At 32.3% G+C, this 26,332-nt stretch overlaps 1 protein-coding gene across 4 annotated transcripts in view; it reads right to left on the reverse strand.

Moving 5' to 3' along the window:
• Positions 1–5,819: 5,819 nt before the first annotated feature.
• KDM6A (lysine demethylase 6A) overlaps positions 5,820–26,332 on the reverse strand; it is a 240,344-nt gene continuing 219,831 nt past the window's right edge. For all 4 annotated transcript variants that reach the window (XM_074300796.1, XM_074300793.1, XM_074300795.1 and 1 more), the window contains 6 exons: positions 25,472–25,586; positions 20,563–20,750; positions 19,897–20,038; positions 10,087–10,213; positions 8,140–8,310; positions 5,820–7,094 (listed from right to left, as the gene is read on the reverse strand). In XM_074300796.1, coding sequence (XP_074156897.1) covers positions 7,065–7,094; positions 8,140–8,310; positions 10,087–10,213; positions 19,897–20,038; positions 20,563–20,750; positions 25,472–25,586 — 773 coding nt within the window. In that variant the 3' untranslated portion in view covers positions 5,820–7,064. The remainder of the gene's footprint in view (positions 7,095–8,139; positions 8,311–10,086; positions 10,214–19,896; positions 20,039–20,562; positions 20,751–25,471; positions 25,587–26,332) is intronic.

Below are 26,332 nucleotides of genomic sequence, written 5' to 3' on the forward strand. Positions count from 1 at the left end.
GAAAGAAAAGTAAATTTTGATTACATAAAAGTAAAAAGTTTTTGCACAAAACCAATGCAACCAAAATTAAAAGAAAAAAATGGGAGGGGGGATTGCAACAAGTGTCTCTTTTCTAAAATATATAGCAAATTGAGTCAAATTTATAAAAACATGTCATTCCTCATTAGTAAATGAGCAAAGGATATGAACAGGAAGTTAGTTTTCAAAGAAATCACAGCTATCTATAGTCATGAGGAAAAAAAAAAACTCTAAACCACTGTTGATTAGAGAAATATAAATTAAAACAACTCTAAGGTACTATGATCATACCCATACTTAATATGACAAAAAAAAAAAAAAAAGGAAAAAAAATAAGTATTGGAGGAAATGTAGGAAAATTGGGACACTTATGCATTGTTGCTGGAGTTGTGAACTGATAATCTATTCTGTAGAACAATTTGAAATTATGTAAGAATATGTAAGAATCTTCCCCCCCCACTTGATAGTATTTTATATTTTACCAGTTACATATAGTTTTCAAAATTCACTCAAAAGACTTTCAGTTTCATTTTTTTCTCTCTCTTACCCTTCCTTCTCCCTCCTCTCCAAGATGGCAAGTGATTTGATATAGGTTATACATGTACTATCATATTAAACATACTTCCATTGGTCACACTGTGAAAGAAGCAGCAGAATAAAAGGGGAAAATCCCAAGAAGGAAAAAACAAAAACAAAAAAGAAGTAAAAATGGATCATTGTATGGCTAAGAAGTAAAAATGGATCATTGTATGGCTAAGAACTAAGTCTGTCAAAACTGATCATTGTACAAATGTTGCTGTTACTTTGTATGTTTTCCTGTAAATCTTTCTATGTTTTTTGGAAATCTGCTTATCATTTCTTATAGAATAGTACTCCAATACATTCATATACTGCAATTTGTTCATCCATTCATTAATTAACGGACATGATCTCAATGTCCAATTCTTTTACCACCACAAAAAGAGTTTCCATAAATTTTATATATGGGTTATTTTACATTTTTCATTATTTCTTTGGGTTAAAAACCTAGTAGTGGTATTATTGGATCAAAGAGCATTAGAGATTTGTCCAATTACCCTTGGATATAATATTATTAATAATATTAGGAAATAAACCTAAAGAGTTCGTCACCATCTTGAAGAATGTCTATCATACATACCAAATGGAAGAGATATCCCCACAAGATAATTGGTGAACAGAAGCATCCTCAAAATTTCTTTTATGGATTAGGAAACTGAGGCTCAGGCTTTTAGCGGTCTATCTGATGTCATAAATGACAGAGCTTGATTCAGACCTTTTGATTGCAAAGCTAGTATGCTTTTAACAAACCATTAAAGCAAAGGACATTTAACCAAATAATAGAACAAAATAGCTGATGAGATGCCTTCCTTCCCCCTCACACATATAGAAAATTATTCACCAAAGGTTATACAATCTCTAGTAGAGAAGGAACATATTGGGTACGTGTGATAAGGGTACACTCATGGATAGGATAATTCATACCTCTAATATGCCGAGTCACCAATGTTCCCTGGTGATATCCTGCTGCTCTCTGGTTATTTCCATTAAATTGCTATTATTCTTTGGTGGTCTTCAGCTAAGATGAAGTTTCTTCCCCATAGGGAGAGGGGTCTACCAGTTCTTTAGGTTAAAGTCCCAGGAACTATCTTTTTTTCTTTTCTGTTGCCTACTCCATTTGGAAATTTTAGCTATGCATTTTAAATTGCTCTTCTCCAATGCTGTCAGATTAAACTACCTTATGGCTAGTAATGAGAAAATTCCATCTGCATTTCCACTCCCATGGCGCAATCAGTCAGATCACAGAATCTGATAGAAAAGGCTGAAAAGGGCAACTTTTTGTACTGCCTGCCTTTTGATTGCTACATAATCTGTCTTCCCTAAACAAGTTAAAGATTCAAATCAACTTTGGTGATATTTGAGATTTTAATGTCAAGGAATAAAATCAGGAGACATACTAAATTAAGGTACTTACTACCATCATAAAGAATCTTCATTGGACTTGGAATAACAATATGCAAAAGATGACATCTAACTTTCCCTTCCTAATTTATCTTACATTGTAAATCTTAACATGCCAAATTCCCTCCAGAGTTCTTAGTTTCACTTCATTGGCATGTTAATAGCAGTTTATAATAATAAATTTTTTAATAATAAAATAAGTTTGGTCAGTAATTTATAATTGGCCTTTTAGCCAATGATAGCTCCAATAGTTCCTATTCATATAGATGGTTTAAATCCCTACCCTGTTTTGCCTGAACTTTGTTCATACTGTTACCCATGATTATGCTGTCAATGAAAACTGTTACACTGCCTATTCCTATTTAGAAAGGCTTTTCAAATTAAGACAGGATTTATCCTGAGGGTGTTAAGAAAATATTTTGTTTGATCTCTCTATCTCTGGTATCATTTTTGGCTCCATAAGGGTGAAGACTGCATCTTTTTTTGTCATGTACCTAGTACATAATAGGGAATTAGTGTGATCTGGTGAAATCGTAACTTACTGAGCCAATTTTCTTAATCATAAACTGAGTTGGACCAGATGAACACTAAGGTTCCTTTCAGGTGCAAGTCTATGACCCCAAGTCTGTTCTCTCATAGTCCAAGTATAGAAAAATGCTTCTGGGAAATGTAATTGCTTGTCTGTATTGAGGAATGAAGTTTGAGAATATTAATTTTGTCCCGAGAATGAGAGATATTCATGCCATTCAGGAAAATGGATTAACAGAAAAATGTTTATCCTGAGAACTACTTTTCTATTCAAGTTACTTTGTTCAGACATTTAAATGTATCATTCATAATTACTGTTATGCTTAAATGGCTGAACTTCTAAAGAAAACAAAATTACCTTGCACTTCTGTGCAATTCCTTTATATATATAGCAAGAGCCTGATGGAATAGGTCATGCTCAATTTGCAACCAAAAATTTGGGAACATGTGGGGAATTGTCCGTTAAGAGGACATTTCAAAAAGTTTAGGTGCAATTCACAGGTCAAATCTTAAAACAATCTCTCTTAGCTTTGAGAAGCAGAATTTTAAGCTTTTGCCCTACTCTGCAGCAGACATGCCTTTTTATTCATCCCTCTGAAACTGGGATTAAAGGATAATTCCTTTCAATTTCCCTAATTTTGATGCTTCACTGCTGATGCAGGGGGAGGGGACTCTTAAATTATCTAAACAGCTAATAGAGCTCTCCACGGATAAGCATTTTCTGTTAACACACAATCATTATTTAGCTATAATTTGGGGTTATCCTAAACAAAACAACACTGACCCCTTGGAGGCATAATATAGGAATGAATAATGTTTGGGATACAATTCAGGTGATTGTTGGACTAATTCATCTCTGATGTCTCTCTCACCTGAGATTCTAAGAAAATTCAAAAGGGTAGTAGGAAATAAGGCAGCAGCTAGTATGCTGAACTTGGGAGTCAGATGATGTTTGAAACTTGCCTGAAGACAATTATTTGAAAATTGTTTAACCTCATTGGGCCCGTTTTTCCTCATCTGTAAAATGATGGAGTTGGGTTTTATGACTGATGAAATTTATTGTAAATTAAGGGTGACTTTGGGATATGGATTTTCTTTTGAAGTCCCCAATTTGACAAAACAGTGAGACTAATTTTCTTCATGTGCCTAAATTTAGTCATATTTCTTAAGACAAAATTCACCTGATTTTTAGAAGACCATACATTTCTGCTTAAAGATAAAATTTTATACATATATTAAATTAAGCAAATTAAGTTACAAAGGGCAGGTAAGAAATGGGAAACAGAGTAGGAGAAGTTAGGGGGAAAGACAATACAATAAAGATAAAAAGATGGAAATTTAGCTTATAGAAAAGCAAAGTGAGGTAATATTAACTATTTAAGAAACCCACCTCTTAACTTACTTGTTCTCAAAGAATCTTAAGATTATTATTATGGGAAGAATAAAGTCAGAGGTTCTCCATTCTAGAATCTAAGTACCAGGGACCTTTTTCATGGGAAACCATTAAAAACTAAAAATGACCTTTTTTTTCTTTTTATAAAGCCACAACGCTCCAATTTTTCTTCTGGAATTATTTAGTTGTAACTTAATTATTAATTAGTTACTAATTCCCCTTATCTACTTAGATCTTAAAGCTGCTTTAAGCTTCTCTTTTTCACCTCATTGTTTTCCTGCAAAACTTTTTTGTTGTCCTTTTAAGTTATTTTCTTTGACAGTCCTCTATAAGGATGTGAATATTAATTACCTCATATTAGAAAGTGTACACGTCCCCAAACATCTCAAAATTAACTAAGGTTTGATAAATTACCAGCAATAGTTGAGTTGAAGCCTTTTTTAGGTTTATCAGATGCATGCATATGCTTTGACTGCAGTCACTTATTATGTAAAATTCAGTGAAAAGGTTTAGTGTATAAAGAATCTAGCATTTTTGCATGTTAGAGCCACATGGAAATCAATCTCTCTTTCTTTTAGAAATTTTCGGTGGAACTATATTTTTTTCCCCAAAGGTAAAAATGCTACCAATGAACAATCTATTACTTATGTTCATATGTTCTGCTTAGAAAAATACTCAATCTCATACTCAGAAAGTTATAAAAGGATCTAGATGGTGAAGATCAAATACTTGATAATTTATCACTAAGAATCTTACATAGCTGTTAGATGAAAACTATAAATCAGTATGCTGAAACAAATGAAATAATAAAAGCTCTAAAAGATAACATTTGTTTTATACTACAGGTTATTTTAATTTATAAAAATCTTCACAACGTGAAGACAATGTAATTCTCATATTTTCTAAAGAACTACACATTCTTTATCACTTCTTTATATTGGTCATGATCTTAAATCTTTGTTTCCCAATACTGTTTAGAATTTTTTTGCCCCTCCCCCAAAGTTTCATATTCTTTTTATCATTCTTGGGACTTAGAAAATATCTTATATAAATATTAACAACTGAACTTGACTGAAGAGCACTTATTAAATCAAGCACTACTGACAGTACTGTAATTGTTTCCTTTTGTTGCTATAAATGAATTGGTACCAATTGTTACCAGTAGTTAATGCTCAATATTTATGCTTTTTATTAACTAATTTAATAAAACATTTCCATGCTTTTTTATCTTCTAAGCAGACAAGAAATTTAAGAGCTGTTTGAAAAAAGGCACTTCATTACTGTAATCAGCATGACTCCACTAGAGAATATTATATATTCTCTTTAGTCTTATATTTAACAATGAAAGTCTTACTTTACATGCTTCTGGAACTTCTTAAAACTTAATAAAATGAGAATATACCAAAAAGCATTTTGGAGAATAAAAAGTGCCACATATATGCAATTTGTAATGATTATAAAACAAAGTGCTGTCATCATTCATCAAGGAAAAAATTTTAAAACAATGTAATTAAAACTAAAATGTTATCTACCTTCTAAAGAATATTTTTAAGTGAATTTAGCTAATAAAAGTTTTGGCTTGTTTACTTTGGTAAAAACAAGGTTTAAATTTTATCCCTAAATCATGACTTTTTGTATTGACTATTGTGTTATTAATTATCAGTGTTATCAGGAAATCATACAAATATATATATATATATATATATATATATATATATATATATATATATATATATATATATAATTTTAACCATTTCTTAAGCCTGAACTCTAAAATTACAGTTATGTAGCTAGATGAAATCTTTCTTTTTCTTCCCATTTCCAGTTGCATCAAGATAAGTCAATCCCACAGAACATTCATTCCCTTTAAAACTTCAGTACTTTTTTTCTACTGTTGTACTTTTTTTTTTTTTTTTTTGGGCAGTAATTGTTTATTGGTCTGTTATTGCAGTAATTGCAATTTAACAATAAACCAGTCTGAAAGACATTTTAGGTCTTGAGGATACATACCATATATATTTCTTTAAAAATAATCATATTTTTGTAAGCAATACTTTACAGTAGACACCTCAAATCTACCATAGATGTGAAACTTAAAATGAGAAAAATTTAATTTCTAAATCTTTATACATATATTTTATATTCAGATTTCTATATATATTATATATACATACAGAAGTATATATAAAATATATATAATCAGATTTGAAAAATGAACAAAAACTGGGCACTGTACATAAAGGCTTCTTTTTAAAACTCAAACAATAGAAAAACTCTTTAAACATTAAACAATTTTAATAAAAGTTTCTGTACAATGCTAAGCAGTTTTATTTACATATAGAAAATGTAATAGGAGTAGTGTTTGAAATGACAGCACTCCTTAAAATTTCAATGGCAGGTAATCTGGAAAAAATAACAGCATTCCATTCACAAATATTTTCAAGCAATAAATATGTATTTATAAATAGTGTAAATTTACATCAAGATTAGAAACAAAAATCACAAATCTGAAATTTATTCCTTAGTCTATGTGCAACCCATTATCTTTGTGACTTGGCTGTTAATTTTTTTAAAGTTTTATTTAGGAACCAAAAGTATAACCGTCATGGTTTTAAAACAAGACAGAAAAACATAAAAGAAGTAAAAAAAATTTATCACCTAACTTTTCACATTAAAAAAAAAAAATGTTGCCCAAAGAAAGACTTAAAATTTCTAACTACCTTACAAAGAAATGACCAGCTAGGCTAGTACTTTTTCCAAGGAAAAATCTGGAGGTGGTGAAGGGTAAGGGAGTGAGGAAATGGATGAAACCAAGTCATCAGCCCAGAAACAGAGAAATATAAAAGAGGTGGTCTTCAAGTCAGTAGTCTGTATAATGTTGCCAGTTTTGTCAGATATATACAAAACGTGGAAATATTTTTTTTTTTTTTTTTTTTGAAGTATAGCTGGTTCAGCTTTATTTTGAGTTCTGGAGTAGGAGCAGTGCTCTCTCCTGTCCAGTTGGTTGACACTCCGCACTTGGAAGGTTGCATAGACACAGCTTTCAGTCAGCAGCCTTACGGGATAGCTACAAAAACCAGTGGTGCAGAACTGGGTCACTTCCTGAATATCAGAAAAGTTCTCATTTAATGTCCATGGAACAATGTCAAGATGAAGAGGATGGTAATGGAGGAGCCTGGGGGAGAAAACCCAAGGTAAATTAATTATGAACATATATAAATAGTGGTATCTTAATTTTCTTGCTAGCTTTTGAAGAAAGGTTCAGAGGGGCAAAAGATCTAAGAGAGAGTTCAATAACTATAACAACAGCATATTTTCCTATCTGTCCATTTTATTGTCTCTCAAAAAAACGCTTTATAAGCCTAATTTCCAGATGTCAGCTTTTGGAAATTTGTGGCTGATCATATTTTTAAAACCAAAATGTGTTATAGAAGGGAAAGTAATTTACCACTATTACTGTCACCTGTTATTTGTTTATGATGCAAACTTTCCTAGATTGCATTTTTTATATATGCATGTCAAAGAGTGAAAATAATTTATAGCATTTTTTTCAAGTACTGCTTGACAAATTTGTAAAGACTCCTTTCTGATAACACACAATGAAGTAAATTTCCAAAATTGCGAAAACTCTTACTATGTCAGTGTTAACATGAGCATATATGAACTAATGTACATGACAAGTGGGATGAAATAAAAAAGTCCTAACAATTTTTTTTATTTCTGTTTATAATTCTATTTATATCACTAATGATTTTATGTCTGAATTTCACAAATCTTATATACCATACTAGGAAGTTAGCTTTGTCAAATGTTTTCCAATGGTAACACTTTTCTTTAAAACAATAGAAAAAATAAGCCTACATCTATCTACATCTCTATTTGCTAATTTTCTTCCCCGTTATAGTCATTAACAATGAACACTTTTGTCAAATGTGATTACTGTATAATAAATACAACTGTCTTGAAAAACACACAGGAGAAGAACCATAAAGTTTAGGTGGTATCATTAGGATGGTATACTTACTTAGTAGGTGTGTACATACATACATACATACATACATACATACATACATACACACACACACAAAATATGAAAAATAAGGAAGATATTTAATTATAAGTATTTCATTACCTCCTATTTACTGGCTGGAAAAGAAAATTTAAAAACTTGCTGCTTCTTAACCCAGCTAATAATGTACTCACATGTTGATTTCACTTACTAATGTAAATTGGTCATAGACTTGCATCAAGTCCTCCATTCTGTACTGTTCTAGCACCACAAAATTTTCCAGATTCCCGTTTGTTTTTCGTGCACAGTCTTGGCAATGTACTATATAGGTCTTTCTAGAATTGCTCTCATTAGTGATGAAAAGCAGATCAAAGACTTCTACCTATTTCACAGAAAAGAAAAGTATAGATATTGAAAATTCTTAGCTGCAAATAAGGAGGAACTTATTTTTCAAAGCATGTGTGGGCAAAATATAATGGTTAGGGGAAAATGCCAAAAATAGCACCAGAGCTGTAGGCAAATTTGCAAATGGGAATTCCGAGCATAGAGTATGGTCAGTACCAAGACCCAGACATGGGAATGACAAGTCAGGGGAGTAGCACAGTAGGCTACTCCAATAATCTAGGAAAGACATGATAAGAATTTAAATGAGGATGTGAATACAAGGATGGATGGCAAAGTGCATCAAGCACTGGACCGGGAGTCAGGAAAACTCATCTTTCTGGGTTCAAATCTTACTGGTTGTACGATCTTTTTATACAGTGATAAATGATAAAGTATTTGATATTTAGGAATTACATGAAATTAAGGTGAATATTTAATCTTTTAGTTAAGGATTTAAGATATTAAACACATTTTCAAAATTAAGAACTTTTAGGGAGCAGCTAGGTGGCGCAGTGGATAGAGCACCAGCCCTAAATTCAGGAGGACAGGAGTTCAAATTTGATCTCAGACACTTAACACTTCCTAGCTGTGTGACCTGGGCAAGTCACTTAACCCCAGCCTCAGGGGGGAAAAAAAGAATTAAAAAAAAAAAAAAAAAAAAAGAATCCAAGATATTAAAAAAAATTTTTTAAAGTGAAATCAGTGAAATAACAAAATCAGAACATGCATATAAAAGACTGTGGAATGTGTTAATAACCAAGTTAAAAGTTTTTTCTTTCAATGACATTAAGATCTTGGAGAAACATTTCAATTAAGAAATAACAATAAATTTCCTAAAATTCCATTTTTAATTTAACTTTAAGCCTACCTCTTGAAGAATATTTGACTAGAGAAAAAAGCACAGGTCTGTAAGAGTAACTGGGCATAACAGAGTAATAGAGAATGTAAAATAGCTAACGATACCTTTCCAAATTCAACAACAACAACAAAAAAAGATTTGCCTTTCATTTTTTCCAGTCATTTAACCACTTTTCCCCAGTTCTCTCCTAAACCAATCACCAGTACTCATAATTTTAATCACTTCTACAAACAACTACACTGGTGAGACAAAGCAGGGAAAAAAGAAAGGAAACAACTTAAGAAGGAGGATAACAATTTGTCCTGTATAAGAAAAAGTTGAGGAAGGAGAATTCCCGCCTGCTCCCCCCCTCTCACCCCCATTTATTTTGGAGGTTTTTGCTAAAATAATTTAAACAAATCACCATTCTCTTTAAAGTTAAAGCTAATACATTTACAGATTAAATCTTCCCTCATCACTTCTAGAAGGAAAAATAATTAAAAGAAGCCTAATTGTCAGAAAGCATGGTGTCAAATATATTAATACTCTTCTAAGGCACCTACATATTTAAAAACTTCAAAAGGTTGGGATGCATGAGAAAAGATTAATGAATTCACACTTTAGACTAGCAGAGTTCTCAGACTCACATTAACAACTGCTACAACTCTGAAAACAGGTTACCTTGGTAAAATCCCAAGACAAACAAAATCAATTTATTCAATCCAGAGAAAGAACATTCTCTGTAAACCAAATGGTTTCATTGATGATTTTCAAGTCTATTAAAGTGGATTTCACAAACTATTTTTGTATTATTTTGGTGGTTTGCCTATTAATAAATCAAGCTAAGTTAATAGTACAGTCATTACTTAAAGAATAAAAGTGGAAAATAGATGGATTCAAAACAATCATCTAACCATAGAAAGAAAGAGAACTGACCTCACAAATGCTACAGTAATGAGCTGGTTCTTCTTTTGAGCGTCCGTGCCACACAATCTCCTTTCCAGCAGCAAGAAGAGCTTCCCTCAGCGTTTGACATTGCTTTAGAGTTCTCAATAGACAATACCTAATGGATAGGGGTGGAGCAAGATAAAACACATGACCAGTAATTGAATAGTAAAAGTGCTACAGTAATAAAGAATGTTGGTTTATATTAAATGGTTTAAAATGCAGCACTCACAGATAAGTTTTAGTTATATTTCTGCTTTCACTAACTCAGCATCTATTAACTTTTTTATCATTTCGGTACAACATAATTATATAAACAGTAATTATAAATTTTAAGATACTAATGATAAAAAGCATGACAATCTAATATGAAAAATAATGCATTGTGTTAAATATGGTAAGTTAGCAACATAGTTTTGAACGCAAAAATTAGTCTATTTAGGCCAGAATTAACTTATCTATACTTTTATCTTGGAAAGAGATTTGATAATGACTTTACTGAATTTGAATAGTCAAATTTAGGCTAAATAATAAGGGACAACTGTCTAATAGAGTTCTTAAAAAAAAAAAAAAAAAGATGAAGTTACAAGAGGGGTAAGTGAAGGTTTCCTTTATTTGAGCTCTCAAAGCAAAAGGTAAATCACTACTTGTTAGTGATTGTTGTGGAAGGGAAGTTCTATTTCAATTAAAAGATAGTTCCCAGAACACAATATAATTTTAGATGTTCATTTTACTCTATAAGGAAAAAGCTCCATCATTTCAGGTTACACAGTTAAATTTAATTCTAAAACATTAAAAAAAAAAGCATACTTTTTTTTTTAAAGTAAATAGTCAAATAAAATATTGTGAAACTTTTAAATTTTATGATTACAATTTTCCTGTGTGTTCTTTCCTGGGCTATTTCAAGTATTTCATTCCTCCAATCTCTATTGCACACCTCACATCAGTAGTGTCAAAATCAAATAGAATGGCATCCAAGTTCAAGTGCTTTCTCTGATAATCAAATGACTTAAGGCAAGTCATTTAATTTACCTAGGTCTTAGTTTCAAGCTCTAGAGCAACTTGCTTATAAAATAAGTGATATGGAGCTCAAATTTTACAAATTTTAACTGACATTATCCTAGTAAACAACCGCATTAAAAAAAAAAAAACCCACAAATATTATTGAACCTCAATCATATGGCCTTGTAAACAGTATTTAGCACATTACAGGTAATGATATCATTAACAAATACAAAGAATCAACTATATGTGGCCTAGGAACTTGGCTAAGAACATGACAACTATTAACAATACTTCTTTGCTATATTCTAATTCTAAAAAAGGGAAGTTTTGTTACGCAAAAAGTGATTATTTCTAGGTTTGAAAAACATTTTTTTCATAGTGTACAAAATTAACTTGAGCATACAAAACAATGAATTTTTGAATAGCAGCAATAATTATTAGGCTCACTGAATGAAAAATGAGACATATAAATACTAAATAAGAGCTTTGCAGAAAAGGCAAATCCTTTTTAGTATGATAAGTAGAATTATCAATAAGGCTAACTAACATCAGCAACACAAACAGAATATTTCTTCTACATTCTCATGTACTTTTGCTTGGGAGATGCCCTTTCATGCATGTGCATACATATACACATACACATATACAAACATACACACACGAAAAATGCTGCTATTTTACATGTTTGTTCTGAACTGAAGAATGAAAATAATCAACTAGGCATTCATTATATGTTTGTTCTGAATTAAAATATTAAAAATAATCAATCAAGCATTTATTAAGTGCCATTGTGCCAGGCACTGTGCTAGGTACTGGGGATATAAAGAGAAAATTAAATAATCTCCACTTTCTAAGTGCTTAAATTTTCATTAAAGAGTTGCTAGTTAAAATTTTATATCCAAGTTTCCAGTTTCCTAGTTTACTTCTAATTCACCATTCAAGCCTGGATCAAAGCTGATGGATGATATATATGCAAGGAAGCTTTATCAATCAAATTGACTAGATTTAACTGAATAAGAAGGCTTCTTACAGAAAATAGCTTATGATTTAAGTTTGTTCAAAAGGGAAAAGTCTTATTATGATGTAAGGAGGTCCACAATGGCTAAATTAGGTAGTTATGAGGACAAGGATGACAAGCAATTGATTAGATGAAAGGTAGTTAACTTATAACTAGGAGGACACTTTGGAAGTGACTTATTACTCCTAATTGACCCAAAATGACCAGGACTATGAATTCATTCTCACACATAAGAAAAGAACTGATATCAACTTGGGCCAAATCTATTTTACTAAAAATATTTTTAAGGTTTTTTGTTTTTTTTTTTTTTAATTCCACAATCCAATAAGGAAGGAAGGAAAAAAAGAAAGGGAGGGAGGTGAGAAGAATTTCTTGAAGTACTTATTTGCCAAGCACTGTGACAAGTGGTATGACAAATATAATGTCATTTGACGTTCACAACTCTGGAAGGCAGATGTTATAACAACCTATATTATTCAGTTAAGGAAATGGAAGCAGATAGTGGTTAAGTTAATTGCACAAGTCATATAGCCAGTGTCTTGGGCAGGATTTGAATTGAGGTCTTTCCAATTCCAGGTGGCAGTCTTAGGCATTGCACCCTGTAAGTTAGTGACCTTGTAGTTTTAGATAATCTTTGTTCTCTTTAACTGATACCTCTTTTTGGCAAACTTTCTTCCTCAAATGTATTTGGAAAACATTTGCTATTATGAATTCTTCAGAAGTAATTTTCTGCTTTAATAACAGACTTATGCATCTTCATGTCCCCCCTCCTAACCTGTATCCATAGTTGTTAAGAATCTCAAACATTTACTACTTTGTCATTTCAAATGACAAAATCAATCCCTTCCCTTTTTAGAGAAAGGGCCATCCCAGTATTTTGTCATACATCTCCTAAACCTAGAATGATTTTTCTTTCTATTTCATCTAATCAAAAATCCTTCAAGATCCAGATCAAATGCTGCTTTTTCCCATGAATTTTCCAATTGGAAATTAAGATTCCTCTAATCAGAAGTAATTTTCCCTTCTGTTATAATACTGAGGGAGTTAATTGTTCTTCCTTTGTAGCATTTAGCATTTATCTTTTTTATATTCTCCTATAGCTATTTTTGTATATCCAAACAAATCTGTTGCAGCATTGATTCAGATGTTCTCTTTCTTTAAAAATTCAATTTTAGTTCTCCCCCCAAGTTCTAAATTCTTTTCCTCTCTCCCTCCCTCTGATTCTCCCCATCAATTGAAGGCAAGAAATACAATATCTTATTGTATTCTCTTCATGCAAAACAGTATATTCCACATTAGCTGTCTTCCAGGAGAAAGAAAAATATAGGAAAGAAAAAAAAGTTTCAATCAGTATTCTTGGGTTTATGATATTGTCTAACCGGAAGTGGATAGGATTTTTTTTTTAATCATGAATCCTTTGGATCTCACTATTGATCAATTACTAAGTCTTCCAGAATTGATTATCTTTTAATACTGTTGGTACAATGATACATTATTTTCCTGGTTTTGCTTAATATATTTTTTAAAGTACAATAATATTCCAGTATATCTATAACAAATTGTTGCTATACTTTTGCACATATGGATTTGGTTTTCTTTTCTCTCACAATTCAAAAGTGATCTTGCTGTGGTGTAATATAAGTATGCAGAGCTTTCTAGTTTGTGGCACATGGTTATAGACACACATAGATCAGATCAAAAAAGGCTCTTCTAAGTCAACAATTCTTACATAGTCCATGAACTTGAAGAGGAAAAATTACACATTAATTTTCACTAAATTAAAAAAGAAATGCATAATTTCCATTATGTAAAGGAGGTCATATCCTTCAATAAACTTTTAGTGAAGTCCATGATACTAAAAAAAGGTTAAGAAACCCTTTCTGAATCAAGATTACAAGACCAAAATTTTTGGTTAAATTTTTTTTTACTTCCAATAGGAATTTTAAAGCTCAAAAATAGTCTTTTAAGATATTTAACAAAGCATAGTACTTTATGTCAATCTGACCTGGAGGTGAATGACTTTTGCAATTAGTGAATCAAAAAATCAAAATAAATTAAATGAAATTATGCTAACATGAAGATGACCTATAATTTAATGATCCTAGAATTTTCTGATATGAGAACACCCCAGCAATGAGATTGCAACCTATCAATAACTTGGTTTTATGTGCCAGGGAGTTGGACCCATAATGTTGAAGTTGATTGGCTTGTTGAGAGTCCAAAGTACAAAATAAATAGACTCCAAAGCAAGTAAGAAAGGGACTTATCTCTCTAAGTTTCTATGGTTCAAAATGAGGGAATTAAGACTGTAATTGAGAAGTCCTCTCTACTTCAAAATTTATTTCAATCAAATGATCCAGCAGATCAGAAAAATAAAATTTTATAAAGGATATGAGAGATTATTTCTCTTATATAACCCTCTCATTTAAAGAAGTAGAAAAATGACTTGCCCAAAGCCTCATCAGTAGGTGATGGCAAAGTTGGCACTAGAATTCAGGTTTAATTCTGTTTTCCTGACAGCATGCTGCCTTATTAAGTACTGTTAACAAGGAATAAGATAAAATTAAAAAGTAGTATAAGACAGTCTCCTTTTTCTCAAAGGACTTACAGTATACTTGGGAAACATAAGATACATATAAAATAAGAATATAGGTTAGCACACAAGAAGGGCTAAATATCACAGAAGTTCTAACATTTTATAATGGAATTTCAGAGATAGGAGAGATATTTGTAGCTGACACAATCAGGGAATGCTTCATAGAAAATGCAAAAGGTAACCTGGATCTTAAAAAGACAGATAAAATTTTAATAGTTATAGAAAAGCAAAGGTATTCCAGATAAAGGAAAAGCGCAAATAGAATTGTACTTTCAAAAGTTGGAAGTAACAATTTTATGTAGAAGAATAAAAGGTAAAAAGGCACAAAAATAGGAAAAGGAATATTGTATAAAGATTTTGAATGCTAAGCAAAGATGTACGTACGTACACATGTACATACATACATACATACATACACACACACAATTATTTTTACTGTTAAAGATTACCAAAATAATATCCAAACTGTTCTCCCTGACTTGTTTTTCTCCACACTGATCTATCCTCCATATAATTAAAGTGATTTTACTGTATTGATTTTACTTTGTCTCACTCTCTACTATTTCACAAACTCCAGCGGATTCACACATTACATTTAATGGCAAATATAAATTCATCTGTTTGGTTTTTAAAGCTCTCTAAAACTTGACTTCATCCTACTTTTTCAACACATTACATACATACTAGTCTCTCTCCTTGACGTACTCTATGATCCAGCCACAATCAGTCAACTTGCCATTCCAATGCCTTCTTCATGACTAGTTTATACTGGCTGTCCTCCATGCCTGGAAGGCATTCCTCTCTCTCAGTTCTGTTCCTTGGAAACAAACCCTGGTTTCCTTTTAAGATAGAGCTAAAGAATCATTTTCTCCATGAAGTCTTTCCTTCCTGCCAGTTACCTTGTTACCTACATTGTTGCCTCTGTTATAACAAAATGCTGGGATGCATTGTTTCATTTTGTATTTGTGTTCCCAGTGCATATTATAATGACTGGTACATTAATTTTTCTTAAGCAATCTTAAAGAAACCTAGTCCTATTTAAAAAAAAAAATGCCATCCTGCTCTACTCAACAGTACAGCCAAATGGACCTTGTTTTTTCTGACAAGCAGCGTTCTCTTTTCAGGACTTTACATCTTTCTACTGGTTCTCTAACATGCAAGGAATGCACTCTATCTTTGCTCCTATCTCATAAGATGCCTTATTATTTCCTTCAGGACTCAACTCAAATATAACCTTCTAGAAAAGATGGAAAGCAACAGGCAAATAGTGAAGCTTTCAAAGTAAAATACCTAATTTTATATGGATATATCTATGTCTCTATAAAGTTGCACTAAGAGATTCCTAGTCTAATGCACAACATTCTGTTCTACTGTGTATATTGAAGTAATTGTTTTATTCTATATTTGTTAAGTTCAGAACTTTTTAAATGGGAGGGGGAAAAATATGCATAATCTAGGTGAATTCTTTGTTCCAAAATGTGAGTACTCATGCTCTATACTTATCTCACTAATATAATGTATTTTGTGCATGCGCATTATGTTGTTTGTATAATATTGTAATTCTGTCTGAGAGAAGGGATAGTTTATTTTCATCTCTGTATCCCTAGTACTTATTACCAATAGAGCTGACAATAGAAAATATGGAAAGTTTAATATGGCAATAGAATTAGCATGCCTACTCATGTTTGGAAATTAGCTGACTGATTACAGATCAATTCTCTGTATAATTTACTGAATGCTTATCTTTTATTTCTTTATCTGACATCTTATCCTGTATGTAGCTTGCTTGCACTTAGTTGGTGGCATGTTATCTCACCCATTAGACTTTGAGTTCCTTGAGAGCAGGAACTGTCTTCTACCTTTTTTTGTATTCCTTGGGGTTTAGCATGATGATTAGCACATGATAGGTGCTTAAAATATGAAAGTCAGGATGTTAGAAAGCTGTCCTTAAGAATCCAAAAAAATCTCAGTTCAAGATCTGTGTCTGACTTGGGATGGGAAATGTGATCTGAATCCCGAGGGAGAACTTTGGAGAATGAATGTGGATAAGAGCATAGCATTTTCATCTTTTGTGTTTTTTATTTGCCTTTTTTTCCCTTGTGTTTTTTCCCCTTCTGGTTTGATTTTTTCATGCAACATGACAAATAGGGAAATGTGTTTAGAAAGATTGTACATGTTTAATTTATATAGATTGCTACTTGCTGTCTCACGAAAGGGCAAGTTAAGGGAGGAAAAGAAAAAAAATTTCCAAATCAAAATCTTACAAAAACTAATGTTGAAAACTTTGTTTCATGTAATTGAAAAAATAAAATAGTAGGGGGCGGAGGAGAGAAGAATGTAAGCTTTAAAAAAAATTGATACAGCTATGTAACCACAGGCAAATCAGTTATTAGTTGGTGGATCTGTCTGAAAGATTGTAAATTTCACATGAACAGCTAATTTGCAATGGCAGGAGTGCCTACATTGGGAGTTCCTTATATTGACCAATAATAAGCCTAGCTACCAAAACCAGTCCCCACACCCTCCTTAAGATTTATTTTTCTTGTATATGTGTTTCTCTCAAGTAGATTATAATTCTTTTTGCCTTTGTATCCACCTCTCCCCCCCAAAAATTAGCAGTGTTTTTCATTCACTGGTGACATAAATATACTAAAAATACTACTTTGTGTCATAAGTCACTGAGAACTAAAGCAACTCTATTTTGTCTATAGCTCCTGTGTTTTTGTCTCTGATCCTGTTTGAACTGCAATCCCTGCCTATCTTTGATCTTCCTTTCTACTGAAAGTCCTAATACAGTGGTCCTCAAACTTTTTAAATAGGGGGCCAGTTCACTGTCCCTCAGACTGTTAGAGGGCTGGACCATAGTAAAAACAAAAACTCACATTCTGTCTCAACCCCTCAGCCCATTTGCCATAACCCGGTGAGCCAAATAAACATCCTCAGCGGGCTGCATCTGGCCTGTGGGACGTAGTTTGAGAACCTCTGTCCTAATATATAGAAACAGCTACTCTCAAGAAGAGCCTCTCTCTTTTTACACGACCTATTCCAAACCCCTGAGTAACAAGTCCTGTCCAATTAAAAGCTGCTTAGTACCCAACTTACCTCCAGCCTAAGTGAAACCTATTTAAAAGTCTTGGTCTTTTGCTCTTCTGAAGAGTCTCTGCTTACATGGGTGGGGATGCTTTGCTGGCAAATCCAATAAACCCTCATTGATTCCTAAACTTTCTGGTTTGGATTTGCTCTGGCACTGACAATTTCATCTAGTGTATAACAGCATGCTTATCTATAAATTTTATCTATATCTATACATTTTAAACATAAATTTCTATTTCATGATGATAAAAGTTAACAAATTATATATACTGTGACAGTTAAACAATGGTACCCAGAATGTTAACTAATGCATCAGAATCAGCCTAAAGAGAAATCTTCAATAGTGAATCACATAATTGTCATTTGGCTAGAAGAACTGGATCAAGACACAGAAAGCATGTTTAGAACAGAAGAACAAGTAAAGGAGGACAAGATAGCTATTTTGAAATATTTAAAGTGAATGATAGGAACTTTTTTTAGGCTAACGTGGAATTTACAAGAGGCAAATTTCTGCCCAATGATGAGGCTATTATTTGCTGTCTTTATAAGAGATGTATGTATAACTGGAAAAGTAGATAGAATTGTCAGACACTAGGATGACAGATTAAAGATGGACACTGCATACTCCCAAGTGCTGTAATGAATTGTTAAGATATTACCACTATTGTAAACCCATAGCATTGAGATCATATATCCACACAAGAACAAAGAACCTGCTAACAATTAAAAAAGGCTTTATTCAAATGTATTGAGACTCTAAAACACAGAAACGTTTAAGAAAATATTATATCATGATGAAGATGATATAGACAGGATACCTATATTATTAGGTGGGAAGCTCAATCGTCTGTTGTATTTATCATTTTAGGACCAACAAATGTTTTTTTGTTGATGATTTGTTTTATATCCAAGAGAATATCTAAAGAAAAATGTTTTCTGCTATAGAACTTTAGCATCTGTCCTATAATTTAAAATAAAATCTCTCAAAATTCTTGATTCCACCAATATTAATAAATCTCACTAAATATACTAAGTGACCAGCTTTTTCTTGCTTTTAACATACTACATATTATACCTACCTTTTTTTGGACATATTCTCACATACATAGTTTTGTTTAACATATATGTTATATAGTAACATGGAAGGAACAGAGATTAGATAGCAAATTAAAATAACCAATTATTGTTTTGTAGGACAACACCCACACTAAAAAGGCATTATATTACTTGCTAGCATTTTTCTTTTTCATACAAAACAAGGCAATACTCTTATCATTTTCAAGTAGCACTTGATTGAAAATGTGGTACATTAAAAAGCATCAGTCAGATTCATTGAGGTACTAAAGATTAGCTTTTGATTCTTATTCTATTTAACAATGGTATTTTAAAATTGCTTTAAAATCAGTTAATTCACAAAAATATCTATAAAATGAACTTTTAATAAATGCAAAAGGCATATAGATAAAATCTGTCTGAATCATGTCACTAAAATTAAAAAGCCAATAATTCTAATTCATATAGATAAAAGAAAATATAAAATATATCTGCTATTTAACTAGAAAACAACACACCACATACTGAAACCTTATTTTCTTTGTCTAGGATTCTCTACATAATAATCTTGTACTAAAACTGTTCCTACTAGTTCTCCCCCAAACCTAGTCCAATCGGTTTGATAAGGCACCCATCGTTAAGTATTCTTGTTCCTAACTTGGGGGAAGATGAAGAAAAAGAGAAAATAATATAAATTGGAAACAGTCTTTGGATTATCCATATCATTTCTAAAAAAACAAAATATGAGCATTAATGTGGCAGAGTGGAAAAAGAGAGAGCTGGGTTCTGGAAGTTTTCAGGGACACTGGGTTTGAATCCGGGCTCTCATTTATTCCCTCTGTGAAAAATGGTTCCTTTATCCTTTCTTTTTATGAAGAAGCTGGATAACATGAACTTTGTGCTCTTTTCCAGTGCTTCAGTCCAGACCTAGTTTTTGCTTTGAAATTAACACTGTACCCAGAAAAAAGAAGTAACTTCATATTCTTCCCCTCTTCCATAGCAGAGGAGAATTCTAGTAGTTTCGCAAAGCACTTACTTGATCATTTCAAAAAGCTTTGGATCGGAAACCTTGATATTTCGCGCCATATTCCAAGATAGATGAATCATGGGCACTATTGATTTCACACTCTGTAATTTGTTCCACTCGTACCGTTCCACTGCCAATTTATACTGGCAGGCTAAAAGTGAAGGAAAACCCCCCCAAATAAGTAACTTGTTTTAAAGCAATACAACATAAAAAATATTAGTAAGCTATATAACCACCTTACTGAATTTTTAAAATATAACACAATCTAATAGAAAATCCTAAGATTATTTTTTGTTTTACAATGAAGCGAGGGAACATTCAAGCTTCTATTCAACCATGATAAGTTACCACGTAAGTTTTGAATAACGTAAACTAACAATATCTTATTATAAAAATTACTTCAATAATTTATTTGCTAAAATCTAGCTGTATCTGATTGAAACTGGCTAGCTAGAATTCAATTTCTTGATTTGCAAAACAAGCTTTTAAGCAACCTGGCTGGCAGTTTCTTCTACAGATTTTAATAAGTTATTTCCCAGTAGATGCCAAGAACTATGCTTATTAAATAAGATTATTCTTTCTGGAAGAGAAACAAGTTTAAAAAAAAAAATCAAGACTTTTACTGAGTTATTGTCTCAAATATTTTTAGCATATTCTTCATATTCTTTAAAATACCTGTAAGGGGGCCAACATTCCAAGCAATGTTGTTGCACCATCCAATAGCCTGAACCCAGTGGACAGTGCCTGCATTTATCCAAACCAAATCTCCAGGTCGCTGAATGAATCTATATACTGGGACATTTGCTTCATAAAGATCTTCAAGGTTAGGCCACCAAGAGCCCATTAGGAAATTCAAATTATTTCTAAAACAGGAACAAATAACATATTTATCATTTGCTACTAGGACCAGATAACGTCAAAATAAAATAAAAATGCTTAAAGCATTACATAAGATCTGGGTTATAGATATGGCAAAAGACTTCACCTAAAAGTGACCATCTGAAAGCTCTATTTTGATAAAACTTCTGGTTATTATCTGGGGCTACTTAATAATTTATTCAAACATAGACAATGGCAAAGATTCTATTCCCCTGCCGTCATAGTACATCTATTCACTGTCTATCATATTCTTTAGAGTAACTACGGTTATAAGCAGCACTTCATATTCAATTCATATAATGGGTCAGAATCTTGATCAGCCCCTTTCCTTTTACTGCTTTTATAAAAATCTGAGATATAAGATAGATTCCATAGCCAAGTAAGGCTTGAAAAGTAGAAAACTCCCTTTTAGGTATCTGGGATCTCAACTGTATTTGAATTACTGAAGTGTAATAAACAAGGCAAAAATAGCATTTTTTTGCGGGGGGGGGGGGCACTATATATTTAAAGAACAGTAAGTGCCTGTAGGTATGACAAATTCAATAATCAAAGTAAAAAATGACTAAGAATACTTTTTATTAAATATATACAAGAATATCTTGTCATTAATCCAATAAACAAGCTTTAAAAAACTTTTAAGAATTCAAATTATTATTTCCTTACAATTTATATATACTAAAAGACTTTTAAAAAACCTTAAAGGTACCTTAAGAGATTGATCTGACCCAAATGCTCTCATTAGAGATAAAGAAATTGAGGGAAAATGCTGCTTAAAAGATCAGTTAGTCAATAAAGAAATGAATAAACATTTATTAAATAACAACTATGTACCAAGTACCATGCTAGGTGTTGCATATACAAAGACAAAAATGAACATATTCCCTTCTCTAAAGGAGTTTACATTCTATTGGAGCAGATAAGATGTATATAAATATTATACATAAAATAAATACAATTATTCCATCAACAAGCATTTTATTATGGGCCAAGCAATGTGCTGAGCACTGAGAATAGAGTCAAAAATGTTAATTCCCTTCCTTAAATTAACTGGGAGCTATTGGGGAAGGAGAGGAAAAGGGAGAGGGAAGCAGCAGTAAGGATGATCGGAAAAAGCTTCATGTTGAAGGTAGTGATTCAGCAGAGTTTGGAAGGAAATAAAGAATCATTAGGGATAGGTTATTAGAAGGTATGGAAACCGTAAGATGATGGAGTGTTCTATATGAGGGGCAGCAAAGAGACAAGTTTGGATGGACCACAGAATATGGAAAGGGGAGTAATGGATACTAATGTTGGAAAGTAGATTTGGGCCAAGTAGTTAACAGTTTTAAGGACCAAGAAGAATTAGATTAGAATATAAGTTTAGAAAAGAGGCAGCTAGGTGGTTCAGTGGATACAGTGCTAAAGACCCAAGTTCAAAGCTGGCCTCAGATTGGGTAAATTGATTAATCCTGTTTGCCTTAATCCACTGGTGAAGAAAATGACAAACCAATTCAGTATCTTTTCAAGAAAACCCCATGGCTGGCACTGGTGTTCCTATGGTCATAGAGTTGGATATGACTAATCAACCAAACAACAAGATCCAGTTCTTTTTTCACTAAACTGGGTTATACATTACTTACATATTTATCACCAATAATTACTGTAAAGATAATTACCATTGATTTCCTAAAATGGGATCGGGCTAGGTATTTCAACTTTAAGAGTCTGACATGAAGAACATTTGCATTAAGAGTGTTCTCCTACTCATCCAGGTGTAATAACTATGTCATCCAAATCTTGTAGTTTCTACTTCTATAATATTATATACAACATCATTTCTCCATTCATACAGATATGCCCCTCATGCCTGCCCCCCATTCACAAAGCCATGCTATCCTTCACTCCCCCCACCTCTTATCTGGGTTATTATAATAGATCTAAATTAGTGTTTCAAAGTTTCCTCCCATTCTAATCAATCCTATAGAGAGCCCACAAAATGATTTTCTTAAAAGTACAAGTCCATGCTTTTCTCCAATTCTTCTAAGATCAAAAATAAACTCTTCTACCTGGCATTTAAAGGACTTTACAATGTGAACTCTCTTTGTGCCTATTCAGTCTTGTACATTACTCTCCTCCAAGCAATTTATGGTCCAATTTCTATCTCTGCTTTTGCACTAGCTGTCTCAATTACGGAAATGCTGAAACATTCAACTTAACTGTCTCCCTTCTATAGGAATCTGTACCCAATCACTCAAAAATTACTTATGTTGTATCTGTTCCAGATCCCATATGTATCTATCACAATAGTTTTCTAGAGTACCAGCTTTGCTCCTAGCCACACACCTACAGCTATCATTCATGAGAAACTCCTTTGAAAGGGGACTCATCATCTCTACCTCTCCTCCTCAACACTATGATAACTGTGACTTGCCAAGAAATTGTCACCACTGGAGCAGACAAGCTAGCTAAACAAGGCACCTAGAGAGACATGTGGTAGCAAGAACTTTGATTAGTTATTTCTCCCTACACAATGCAGAAGAGGTTCAAGCATCTTGGGAAGTGTCAAGTCCTCTGAGACTTCTCTGATTCAAGCTTGGCCCATATTGCCATCACCAAAAGAAACAACTCTTGTGGTAAAGGGGCCCATCATCTTTGCCACTACTAACATCAATTTTTCTTCTATTACCACTAGTGAGAATATAATACTAAAAATCCCAGGAAAAATAGTGGTCCCTAAACCACAAACTGGTCTCACTGGTCACTCTCCAAGGGATCAGTCCTTGTGGAGAACTAGCTCAACAACTGTTCTCAATAACTATAGCTACTGAAGATGCAATAAAGAAAACTTTTGCTCCAAAGTGTTTGCTTCTGCTAAACAGTTTGACAAAAACAATGGATATGATTTTATCAAAGGATGTGACATTAAAAAACACAGTAAAAGCTATTTTGTGAAGGACCACAGAACTTTTCCACATAAGCTGAAACTGTGTGTGTGTGTGTGTGTGTGTGTGTGTGTGTGTGATATTCAGCAGAACTTAATACAACTTTTTCAAATTATTATGTAAATTCCTTTGAGGGTGGGGGGCTGTTTTTAACACTTTTTTTTGTATTTCTGTTGTTTAACACAGTACCTGGTACATAATAGCCATTTAGTAAATGTTTTTTGGTTGACTGAGTATTTTCTTTTTGCCATTTTATTAATAAACATTTCTATGAGAAATGGAACTTTAAATTAGGTTTCTTTAAATTGTGTGTAATTGTTAGCCTGTCTTCTATTTCATTCTCTACATGCATTTTTCCCAAGGCTTTTCTTAAGATTAATCTTAGGAAAGCTAAGATGGGTGAATTTATGAAATGAGACCTATTCATCTCTAGTTTAAGAACACATGAAATTAAAGTATCCCTCAAACACCAGCTGGTAAGTTACGTAAAATTTATCTCTAGGGCAAAATTGTAACATGTATACATAATCTAAGCTTTGTTAGTCCTGTTATAATTATCTAAGGATGTTTCCTAAAAATACCAAACACTAAGACCTAATAGAATACTTTTTTAAGAATAGAGACAAAATTCTTTGTGAAAATGTATTAAATTAAAAAAAAAAAATGTTTATTTAAAAAAATAAAAACATGCTTCTAAATTATAAGACAAGAATCAAGAAAAATGTGCTTCTGACTCTTGTGAGTGGCATTCAGCATAGTATGACAACACTGTAATCCTGCCAGCTTTAGTCAGAAAGGGATGAAAGGTTTTTTTGTCACCATGGAGAAGCCATTTCCCTTCTACTGGATAGTACTTCATGTTCTCTTTTATCTAGCTATACAGAGCCATTGGATTGTAACAGAAAAACAAGTTCAAAAGTAATACAGTTTTGAACTTTCTATGATTTTAAAATTCTAAATGTTTGACTACTTTATCTAAAAGTATTGCCTCCAAAAGTGACTGGTGACTTACATTTTTCATGTTAATTTAACTGGTTAACTGATTTTCAGATTTCTACATGCGGACTGACTTTGGGCCCTCTCACACAATCAATGGATCCCTCCTCCCCCTTAGGTAATGACTTTGAAAATATCTTTTATATATAGACTTATATTTGTCTTCCAATGGGAGACAAGATCTCTGAAGGCAAGGATTGTTTCACTTATCTTCATATCTCCAGTACATAGCCTAGTACCTGCATACTGACTGATTATTTAATCCCTTCTTCAGCCCACCCCCAAATCAACTCACAAATATGGATAATTCTCTAGAAGATGTCACAATACAACTGATCAAGCAAAAGAAAGATCCATTATAATTTTTCACCCATTATAAACTAAATATTAAGTAGGAAACTTTTAATAATTTAGCTAGGTAAAAATGAGAAAAACAGCACATAAAACAAATATTTAAATTACACTGAGGGTTTTTCTCAACACTGATATTATTGGATTAGTAAAGTAACATGTAAGAACTGAATATTTAAAGCATGTTAAACTATTTCCCTACCCCAATCTTGAAAACATTCTTCAATTTTTGTAATCTCTAATATCACCCAAAATAATTTCTTTCTATTCATATTCATAATATTCTAAAATATTCATTCTATTAAAATAATTTACTGAGTAATTAGTAACTGCTCCATTAAGGGTCTTCTCTAGATAACATTTTCTTACACTATAAAAACAGAAATGGTTTTCAAAATTCATATAGAATTGTGAGGAAATTCATCTTTAGAACGTACTTCTCACAGAAGTCATTCATAACTCCCCAGTAACTTTCAGGAACAACAAACCATTCACAGTCTCCTGGACCAATATTTATGTTAACTGAACAGAAATTGTTATTTTCTTGATGACCTGAAAGGTAAAAGAAAAAATTATTTTCAAAAATTCCTATTTTGTGAAACTTATGCTCATAGGAGAACAAACAGGAAATTATTTAAACATTCTTCAACCATCTATATATACTGTTTTGAGGAATTCTTGAAGTTATAGAATCTTTCTGCAATATTTATCATAGGTTGGATGTCTAAATCCCTACTATATTGTATTGAAACTAAGGGAAAAACCAAAATGATAGAGCAGCAAATAAGCCAAGTAAATCAAGATTTATCAACGATCATTTACATATGACTTTTTCCCAGAAAAAAATAATAAGAAAGGACGAAGCTAATTAAGTCTATTATTGTTATTTAAAAAATATATAAATTCACTCAATGGTCTTATAGATCTGGAATGTTTTAACGCTGAAGTTATTACACAAGTTCATCTATGCAGTATGTTTTGTTTTTTTTTTTAAATGAAGAAAATGAAGCCCATAAAGAATTGGTTATTAACAATCCAAAATCTTTTCCTTATGATAATTGTTAAGAGACACAATATTGCAAAAGTAAGCTGTCAAAAAGTTTTGAGTTTAGCTACCCTTATTCTGAATATCTAGGAATCAAAGTTAGCAACTGGGATGCTTCAAATGGCTTTGGAAAAAGAGGGTGATGGGGAAGCAGCTCTTGGCAGGGGTATATTCATGCTAACCAAAGGCTTCCTAAGGAATACAGAACACTAAAATTAGAAGAGAAATTTGAACGCTTAATCCAATGCTGTTT

The sequence above is a fragment of the Sminthopsis crassicaudata genome, chromosome 3, assembly GCF_048593235.1.
Source record: "Sminthopsis crassicaudata isolate SCR6 chromosome 3, ASM4859323v1, whole genome shotgun sequence".
Classification (NCBI taxonomy): domain Eukaryota; kingdom Metazoa; phylum Chordata; class Mammalia; order Dasyuromorphia; family Dasyuridae; genus Sminthopsis; species Sminthopsis crassicaudata.